Source organism: Eurytemora carolleeae, unplaced genomic scaffold (genome assembly GCF_000591075.1).
Source record: "Eurytemora carolleeae unplaced genomic scaffold, Eaff_2.0 scaffold1405, whole genome shotgun sequence".
Taxonomy (NCBI): Eukaryota; Metazoa; Arthropoda; class Copepoda; order Calanoida; family Temoridae; genus Eurytemora; species Eurytemora carolleeae.
In genome coordinates this window covers 8,795-20,007 of record NW_019397292.1, presented here as the reverse complement: position 1 = coordinate 20,007, position 11,213 = coordinate 8,795, and the positions used below count along the sequence as shown (strand labels likewise).

Genomic DNA, 11,213 nt, shown 5'->3' with positions numbered 1-11,213 from the left:
GAAACATGACAGTTGTTGATTAGTTTTGAATGTCTTCTTTTATTTAGTTTATTGGATATTAAAGACTTTTTGCATGTCATTTCGTTAAACATCTTTTTCTCAATATATTTTACTTTGAAATCAATTTTACAATAATATAATTGGCATACAATATTTTCCCCATTCTCTTTAATCAAGCAACTTAGTTAAGTATGGAAGAAGACATTTTAATCTATTCACCAACTGTCATGTTACGTGGAAAACCCTGTTTTTTTCTTTGAACAATCATTGATTGCATTGAGGGTCACTTGAAATTACATTTTCAGCCCCATTCAGAAATAACTGCTTTGCGAGAACGCCATAAGTCAGATCTTTAGGGTTGGTTAGGTCCTTCTCTTTCATTTAAAAGAGACTTCTTAAATATTGCGTTATATAAGAGTAGTTTTACTGCAAATAAAAATAAAATATTGTGGTAAACATCCAACTGTTCAAACCCCAAAGTTTTTATTCTCAAAGTTCTATAATTTACAAATATTCTAAAATCGTCTGGTCTGAAACGATTTTTTCCGTCCTTTGCAGAATTAGTTCAGTACTTGTTTTGACTCGTTTCTTTGTTTGAGAAGTCATTTACAGACATATATATATATTAATACGTCTATTTTTTAGGCAAAAACGCAAACCAAATCTTCAAGATGTCTTTATACAGAGTGTCCCAAAAACATGGAACTAAGAAACGACTTTGAGAACGTCTTGGTTGAAATACAGGGCTGACCCCACATAGGATGGGACTTTAAAAACGATCTAATAATCCTTTATTCTGTCGAATTGAAGCTTTAACTTGGTCTTCAGACTTTGATTTAGACTTTAATTGGTATAATAACAGTGATAACTAGAAAACTCTGAAATAGGAAGACGACATTTGGAAATAAGTTATGACTTTAAATAGCCTGATGAGCATAGGACACAGAACCTGTGAAGTGCTAACAAACCCATTTCACTCCATCAGTAATTCAATGATGGTCTAGTAAAACTTTATGCTTTGTAAAAACATGAAATACTCTGAAGTATTGTTGAAAAGTCGTCTTTCTATATTAGAGTAATCACTGTAACTGATTTGACAAAGAATGTAGAAAAAGACGGAATAATTATTCGTTAAGCCGTCTCTGAAGTCTCGTCTTTTGTGGGTAACCCTGTACCTTATTTCAAAATAAAGTTACGTGTGAGAATATTTTAAGTAAACGTTTGTTTATTTAACCAGTAATATTTCTGTAACATTTCATCTATCTTTCTATCTATCTCATTATCCAATTAGAGTTATGAATCCTTTAATCGGCGCTAACAGTAAATGGAAATATTTACTTCTGCTGAACCTATGGTGCCCGCATTCAAGTAAACGTTTGTTTATTTAACCAGTAATATTTCTGTAACATTTCTGCTTGATAAACAGTGAAGAGGGAAAACTTACTTTGTATACAGGAAGTTTTCATTTATTTTAATATGCAGGCGAGACAAACAAATTCCGAACTCAAGCAAATGAAACATTTACGGTTTTACTAGGTAATACCATACCAAATCAAAAATAGTGTACAAAGATGATTTAGAAATCATTGGTTTATTTTCATGTTTATTCGGAAACCCATAGTATCATCTCTGCATTACAGGGGATCATTATTGTCCGACGGATTCTTTATCCACCCCACCAATGCTCTTCAGAATCTGCAGTTTTTTCTTTCTCATCTTCCACGCCAAATTGTTTTGATGTATTTTCCATTCCTGCAAATACAAAAACTCAAATTAAAAACTTTACCAATAATTAAATACTCGAATCAATATCTTGAAATGTGTATTGTAAAACAATAAAAAAAATCAGCCCTTAGTTTTTGTCAGAAGATTTTCAGATCAATACCTTTCGTCGAACCATTTCTATTTTTTAATGAACACCGTATACAGATAAACCTACAGGGTTACCCACTAAGGATAAGACTTCAGAGACGACTATACCAAATATATATTGTCGGTTTCCTTACATTCAATATTCCTGCAACTGTGAACTGGTAGAACTATTAAATAAGCCATTATTAACAACTATATTCAAAAGTTAGTTTAACCTTTAAATCGTCATATTTTAATGGTTTTAGGTCGTCTTTAAATGGGTAACCCTGTACTCTACCTAGAGCTAGAGGTATCTCTTGCATTACTAGCTAGCTCACGTATCTCTGTACTCTACCTAGGGCTAGAGGCATCTCTTGTATTACTAGCTCACGTATCTCTGTACTCTACCTAGAGCTAGAGGTATCTCTTGAATTACTAGCTCACGTATCTCTGTGTATAGAACTCTCATGCCCCCGCGTATTATCTTCAGAAACAATCTTAAATAAAAAAATGTCTCCTATGGAAAAATTGGACAAATCTAAATCCAACGAAGCATGACAGTTGAAAGACGACTTAAAAGTCGTCTTTAACTTTGAATTTATTTGTAATATTCTTTCGCCAACCTACTTTAACATATATTATTACACTACCAATTCTATACAATAACCACAGAAATCCCCTGGTCAAAATGTGGTCTGCGTTTTTTTGTACTGTCAATATTACGGGAGATATTAAAAATTTCGTTCAGATTTTAATATTTCTAAATAAAACCAACATTTTCGAAACCTTGAGAAAATTCTACATATCTCCGGTAGTATTGAAAACTCAAAAAAAAGCAGACACATTTTAGAAATATCAAGACTGGAGGTAGTTTGTGATTATTGATTCTAGACTTTTATACTTTTTAAATTAGGCTTACGAATAAATCTCTCCAATTATTTCAACGGCCGAAGACGACATTCATGTCATCTTGCAACTGTCATGTTTCGTGGGACACCCTGTATATCATCATTTTTTTTTAATTAATCAGCAGATACTTTTTTATAGATAAAGTGTTACCCATAAAGGATTAGAATTCAGAGAGACGACTGCATGAAAATTCTTAAGTCCGATTCCTCATATTCATGATTCCTCGAAACTGTAAATTGTGCCTTTCTTCGCCAAATAATCTTTTTTGCTAAATAATCTAATCACCCATTAAATGACTTTATAGGAGCCATGAGACTTAATTTAACCTTAGGATCGTCATATATTTTTAGTAGTTTTTACACAGTTTTATCCTTTTTGGGTAACCCTGTATGATCGATTCTATTAATCAATAATCTATAAAAAATCAAACCAATGGTAATTTTGCAATTCAAAGTGAGAACCGGAAAATAGTGGATTCTCATTTTTGTACTGTTATTTAATTAAGTATTTCTAATATAGTACCATGCAGTGTACTGTCTCTGGGCGGTCATGTAAACACAAGACGGATGTCACAGCCGGACAAGGGATCCATCTTTCACATAAAAAATCATTGAAATATTCTAATCAAAGGAAACTATTATGGAATTATCAAATTTATCAAAATTAAATGCTTTTATCCTCCTCAGATACTAAACTACTGATACATCTATTCTTGTTTACAAAGTCCACCCAGAGAGAACTGGTTTTAATAAGTACGCAGAGTATACGCAACTGCAATTAACTTTCTTTCCAGTATAACCTTGGTACCCAGTATATTTTCAAGGATATATCTAAATTTTAAAACAAAACAAAAACGACATTTTTTCCACAGTTTTCTGGTTTTCACTGTATTATGATTTGTGCAGTTCATGGAATTAAAAAAAATATATACTTAATATATTTGAAGTTATTTTTGATGGTATCATAAAGATCTCTCTGAGAATACAATTTTTCAAACTAAAAGGGACTGTACGCGTAATTTCAAATGACCTTCAAACAAAAATAACGTTACCCTTGAAAACTTTAACTGATCAAGTATAAATTAGATATCTATCTTTCTCAGTCTTCAAACTGTTTATCTAAAGTTGGGGGTTCTCTGCGAAAGTGTCTAGATCATTTCTTATCACTTTTCGAGTCAGGAAAACGATTGTATCTTCCATATATTGTTTAGATTAAGGTTTCAAGGGTACCGTTGTAAATCGGAAATTGCTATCTGTGCATAGAGGATCATTTGAAATGACGCTTCAGTCCCTTTATTGATAAAAAGGGAAACAAAGGAAGGCTCGAATTTGTTTACATTTTGTGTGCCAAAATCCTGGAATCATTATCTTTTAAGAATTGTCTATATAGTTTAATATTGTAAACCCAGAAAACTGTTATTAGAAGACAACTGTTAGATTTTACTTATTTAAAAAGTCCATTAAACATGAAAAACAGCATTTCTCCATCAAATCCAGGTCTCCATGTCTTTTATTTCCATTTTACGGGCATTTGAAAGAAAATTTTAACTAAATTTCTTAAATAAAAATTGTGTATTATCCCTGAAAGGTTCCATTTTGAGGTATTATCAAGTCTGAAAATTAGATAAATACAGAAATTGGCTTTATTTAGTCTTTATTTTGATTATAAAGTTTCCTTAAAAGAACTTTGTAATTTCAAGTGATCCTCCATGCAAAGACGACAATTTGTCCAATGTTCAACGGCACACTTGAAACACTTAATCTGATCCTAACGTGGAGTAAAATATTGTCGTTTTGTGACTCGAAACACTTAATCTGATCCTAACGTGAAGTATAATATTATCGTTTTGTGACTCGAAAAGTGATAATTTCTCCATTACTCTTATTTAGCCAGAAATGCGCAACTGTGACTTCCACAGAGAAACCACAAATGAAAATATAACCGTTTAAAGAAACAAAAACATGAAATTCTAATTTATCAGACAAAGCTTTTACTAAGGATACCGTTGTAAATCGTGAATTGTCATCTTTGTATGGATGGAGGGTCACTTGAGTCGAAATTGCGCTTGCAGTCCCTTTAAAATAGAGTACTCTATGCCTTTTAGGGATAACAACTGTTTGATAATTACATTACAACTGATATTTTATGAAAATTTTTAAAAAGACTACAATCATTTGACATTTCCCTCTGAAATAGTTGGTATGTTAATCGTATTGAAACAGGTTCTTTGGGTAATGTGTAAGTTAGAGAAAATTCCAGAACAACTGCTAATAATACAGTTGAACCCTAAACAAGCCATACATCGAAAGAATTCATCAAATGTCGTATTCTTCACGTTTTGATAATGGAGTGCTGCAGATATTTAGTTGTTTAATTAAATGATTATATGGAGCTCTTTAAATTTGTCTTCGCATATTCATGGCTTTTTATTAATTTTCGCAAATACTGAGATTTAGGTAAAATAGTAAAAACCAATTGAAAAATTGTTAAGACGACATTTGATGAATTCTATCAAAGTATCGTTCATTTAGGGTTTAATTGTTAGTTATTCATTACATTCATTTAAAAATTAAATCCCTTGTTTTCCAGATTTCTAAGTGTTTACCCACCAAAGATGAAACTTCAGAGACGACTGTACGGAATTCAATCCGTCTTTTTTTTCAAATTACTTGTACCCTGCAGTTAAATATGTTTGTTATTTCATTATCGTTATATCGCCATCGTCTCATCTTTTGAGAGTAACATTGTAACATATAATATTTATACTGTCGAACACATAAAACTGTGGAATAGAAAGACTCAACTTTTAGTTTTGAAGTCAAGTTATGATCTTAAATATTTTATAAATAGTAACTCCAATGAACGTATAGAACGTATAGAACAATATAGAACGATTTTACCCATTTCATTTAGTAAGTTGAGTTTCAAGCAACTCATAAATGTTTTTTGTTTAAAACAACATCAAATACACATCATATTTCTTAAAAGTCGTCTTCCTTTCAGATTTATGTGTCCTAATCCCCCCCCCATGTTTTAAAATACACTAACCGTGTGCCCAGTCCTCAAAATGTTGTTGCAGTTCTCCCAGAAAACTCTAAAAAAAAATAATAAATCAGGCTGATTGCCGTCAACTTTTTTGAGTTTTCAGGGACCTAAAACCAGCAAGGTTTTAATATTTTTTCTCCATGAATTCATTTTATTTTCCTCAAAAGTTTCTAAAGTTAAAAATATATTGGGAAATTGCAAAATTTGCAAAGTTGCCCACAAACCAGGCTAGTGCACATAGATCCAGCTTGCTATGAAAAATATACATGAACTTTGAAGTCTTTTTGAGCAGACCAAGATGAAGCATAACAGCTGTCATAAATTTTTAAATATTATCAAGACGACATTTCATACGCTCTTGCTATATGTATTCTTATATGAGAGATGGGCTTTATATAAACTATAAATACGTATTAGGGATTAAGAAAACAAAAGGCCTGACCTCTGGTTTTTCCTGATGAACAAGGTCGTCATCATTTTCAGCATTACCATCTTCTTCAGTACTGATCCCACCTGCAGTTTAATACTTTTGTACTTATACTTTAAGGAACCGTAAGTGTAATTTCAAGTATCAATTATTGTTCGAATTCCCGAAATGGCGGAGTGCACGCTAGCTAGTGTGAACCAAGGTTGCTTACGGAAAATGTCGTCACATTAGCATAGATAGAATCAGCATTTGAATCTATTCCCCATAATCAGTGAAGTCATCTGCGGATTTTATCTATCTATGCTAAGATCAGAGCAAGGTTGTATAATAAGGTTGGCTACTCTCGGTGCGCTCCAATGTTCGGAAAATGTCGTCTCCGATAAAGATTAGCAAAAAACCTCAAATGACAGCTCACTGATTATAGACTCATAGAGGCAAGAGTGACGTCATATGAGGTTGTTATCTATCTATCCTAAGGAGACGACATTTTCCGGACATTGGTGCGCATTGAGAGAAATCAACTTTACTATCAACCTTGGTGAAAACTCAACTCAGCTGACAATAACTGTGTCCCTTAAAAATACTGAATGTATTGCGTTCTAAGCGATTTTAAACAAAATTCTACAGTTTAATTTTAATTCTCTGCGACTTCAATAAATTAAATATTAATATTTCTTTTATATAAAACGGTTTGCAGACAAGGTTTAATATTTGCAATCGTTTTTGTAGATTAAGAAGAATAAGTCCGATATCCTTCATCAATTGAGAGTTTAAAGGGTACTGTTATGAATTGAACATGCCACTCTAAAATAAAGGGTCGCTTGCAGAATTTACGTTAACAGTCCCTTTAAATCTACGGCTTCTACATTGAGATTCATCAAACATTGGAAGAGGTAGACAACTATAAGACTCAAAATATAACAAAGAACATAAAATACAGGAGTTTTGCAAATGACTGCACAGGCATTTCATTTAATGAGTCGATTTTTCAATTCCTGTTGAAGCTTTTTTCTCCAGCATCAAATACTCTCATTAGATTGATAAATGTTTTCTCTGTAATTGTAGTTTCAAGTTACCGACCATTTAAAGAGGGACAAGCCTGATTCACAACGGTACTCTTGAAACTATAATCTATAGTGTGGAAGATAAGGTAATTTTTCTATTTTTAAAATTTTTAATTCTGATAATGTTTACATTCTTTTTCTTGCAGTAGCAGGAATGCTCTAGTCAGTTTTGTAGAGAACCCACAATTAAAAATAATGATTTTAAAAAAGTAAAGATGAATATCTTATTCTTTCTTGGTCAGAAACAGGTTTTAAGGGTACCATCATGAATCGGGCTCGATACTCTTTAAATGAGAAGTTGATTTAAATTACGTCTACAGTCCCCTTCATATTCAATATTTTATTACTATCATTATATATTTATTCTTTCTTTAAACTATGGACCCGAATACATAACATTTTGGCTTCCTGGATCCGGATCCGGTCCCACAGGGAAAATATCAAATGTAAATATGAACTGTTAAAAAACAGAGAATATAAAAAAAATTTCCTTTTCTCTGATTGGTTCATTACGTTTTGACATACAAAAAAGCAAAATTTAAAAATTTTCGATTGCTAAAAAATCAGTATATCCTAAAAACTGTTCATGGCATCAAAATGGACCCTAAGAACTACAAGTTATATCTATAGGTATATCAGTTTTAACCGGTACACTTATCCATAATAATATTTTATAAAAATAAAGTGGAGAATGAAGTCACCAGTCATTCCACTATTTTATGGTGACCACTGTATGAGTCGCCCCTTTACTTATCAAATACACAGTGATAACTAGAAAACTCTGGAATATGAAGTTAACTTTAAAACTCGAGTAATGGCTTGAATTTGAATTTAATTTAAGTAGAATAATGAGCATGAGACGCCGCAATCGTGCAGTGTAAACAGACCCATTTCACTTCATAAGCGATTAAATAACTTACTTGTAAAGCTATTTGCTTTGAATCAACAATAAATGTACGTCAGTATTACTTTAATGTCGTCTTCCTATTCTAGTTTTCTGGTTATCACTTTATAATCACAATGTTTAGTGGTTAGGTTACATAGTGCAACTAAATTTGATTATTAGCTACCTTTTTTCTCTTCAGAGTTAACCCCATCCTTTAAGAAAGAAAATAATATTAGGAGTAAAATTTTCATGAAAATTGATCCAACTGCCTTCACACCAGTCCTCTACTAAAACTAGTTTTTGTAAGTAAAAAAATATATTATCTTAAATAATCTTAATATAACAAGTAAAACTTTAATTTTAAGAAATCAGATATTTCTATTACTATTACAAAATTATATTTTAAGAATCCTCCTTTTCCTTTACTACAAATTTGTCTAAATTGATTTTTCGTGTCAAATTCAGTGCACAGTGTTAAGTATAAAAATTGTTTCAAGTTCAAAGAGGGAGGGGTGCAGAGCAACCATGAGCTTCCGCGAACTAACCTCCGGATTCGCAGACCTCCAAGCCAATCAAATTCATTTCCGTGCCTCACGCTATGTCTTCAAACCTCCGCAACATTGTCCTGGTCATTCTGCGGAGGTCAGTTCGCGGGGCTGATGGTTGCAGCTGCACCCCCTCCCTCGTTTAAACCGTGCGGATTATTTTATTAAATCTATCAAATCATGTAAACTATAAATTATTTTTCGCCATACGTCTGATTAAATTGAATGTTAGCGAAGTCATTTTTATTCCAACGAAATTCTTTACCCACTTAATTGTGAATTTTATTATTGACAAAGTAATCATCGTGCTATAAAGTGAAATTAGCTGTATATTATAATGAAGTAATCATCGTGCTATAAAGTGAAATTATCTGTATATTATAATGAAGTAATCATCGTGCTATAAAGTGAAATTAGCTGTATATTATAATGAAGTAATCATCGTGCTATAAAGTAAAATTAGCTGTATATTATAATGAAGTAATCATCGTGCTATAAAGTGAAATTAGCTGTATATTATAATGAAGTAATCATCGTGTTTTAAAGTGAAATAAGCTGTATATTATAATGAAGTAATCATCGTGCTTTAAAGTGAAATAAGCTGTATATTATAATGAAGTAATCATCGTGCTTTAAAGTGAAATAAGCTGTATATTATAATGAAGTAATCATCGTGCTTTAAAGTGAAATAAGCTGTATATTATAATGAAGTAATCATCGTGCTTTAAAGTGAAATAAGCTGTATATTATAATGAAGTAATCATCGTGCTTTAAAGTGAAATAAGCTGTATATTATAATGAAGTAATCATCGTGCTTTAAAGTGAAATAANCCCCGTAAGTCATATTTACCAAAGCCCCAGAGAAGTTCCAAACCAAATCAATTCTCAGTCAATTTTCTCCGTACTCTCCAACAAAAGGAAAATACTAACTGTATAATGTTTTATACAAGTGAATCAAATCAACAAATAACAATGTTACAATATTTATTTTATACAGTAAAACAATGTTACAACAATATTTATTTTATTAAACAACAAACAATGTCATGCTAATATTTTTCCCACTAAAACTATATTTAATAGGTTTGATATAAATTAATTTTTTGAGACTACATGTTTTGGTGTAGAGGAGCTATCAACTATCAATCAACAAGTTCGCCCATCAATGAATCAATTGACAAATGTAGTTAAATAAAAATATGAATGAAACACGAGTCTTAATTATGCATTTTATGCCTTTCAACAACCATATCTTTGTCATTCTCAATTATGATCTCAAAATCCTTAAAAACTGCAATATAGCAATTGCTGTTGCAACACCATCATTCCTAAAAAATACAAAATGTAGTAAATAAATAAAATAAGTAAATTATATTGTGACATTATAAGGATAAAGGAACTCAAAACTGGCCTCAAACTATATTTGTCTGATTTTTATAAATAAATTTCTGATAATCCTGATGAACTTGATAACACAGCTAGAATAGTGTTCGCAAATAAATTCCTTATGATCACATACATCGAACTTGAATCCAGTCCAAATGCATCCACTATCTTTCTTGACACAAGGATAGTTTTCACAAACTGATTCATGATACTCCAATAGATTGAACTTGTATCCAGTCCAACTGCATCCACTATCTTTATTGACACAAGGATAGTGTTTACATTTAAATTCCTGATGATCATGTATCATGTATCCAGTCCAATTGCATCCTTTTTCTTTATTGACACAGGTGTAATTTTCCATATAAGCCATTACGTCCAAAAGTATTCCATAAAAAACTATGTTAAATCTCTCTGAATCTATCTCTCTACGATTGAGACAACCATTCGTATTCTGAGTTTACTTTGTACAGGGTGTCCCAAAAAACATGGGAATTCAGTGACGAATTCGATATCGTCTTTGTTATGAATTAGCATTGTAATACCTAATTTCAAAAGCCTTAATATTATTATGTCTGCTAGAGTTTATTTAATGAAAAGGGTAAAAGACTGCAAAGATGTGACTATAATGTCTCCGCAAGATGAACAGTGAATACGGACAAGTTTACTCTGTTTGTATACTGTAATTTTCTTGTTTTACTAAGTACAGCCGGTTGCAGTCAAAACATAAACAAACAAAATGTAAACATAGCAGACGAAACTCTTACAGATTACAGCTTTCTCAGTAGGTATCACTATACTAAATCAAAGAATTATTCATAAAGACGATATCGAATTCGTCACTGAATTCCCATGTTTTTTTGGGACACCCTGTAACTAACAATATGTGTATCAAGTGATACGGGTAGTCTTAAGCACTGACCGCAAATACAGGGTGTCCCACGAAACATGACAGTCGGTAAATATACTAAATAAGACATTAAAAACTGGTTGCAGTTGATTTTGATAACAAATCTTTTACTTAAATATATTTTACTTTTAAATCAATTGTAATATAATTTGACAGCCATTTGATATTTTTTTTATTATTCTTTTTGGTA

General features: G+C 31.6%; 1 protein-coding gene across 1 annotated transcript; it reads right to left on the bottom strand.

The window, feature by feature from the left end:
* Window positions 1–682: 682 nt before the first annotated feature.
* Window positions 683–8,456, bottom strand: LOC111713309 (uncharacterized). Its single transcript, XM_023488146.1, has 7 exons — window positions 8,367–8,456; window positions 6,248–6,318; window positions 5,809–5,854; window positions 4,341–4,372; window positions 3,692–3,735; window positions 2,260–2,348; window positions 683–1,752 (listed from the first exon to the last, which is right to left on the bottom strand). Exons 1-7 carry the CDS (start codon window positions 8,431–8,433, stop codon window positions 1,667–1,669), a joined length of 435 nt encoding a protein of 144 aa, XP_023343914.1. The 5' UTR covers window positions 8,434–8,456; the 3' UTR covers window positions 683–1,666.
* Between the last annotated feature and the right edge of the window lie 2,757 nt (window positions 8,457–11,213).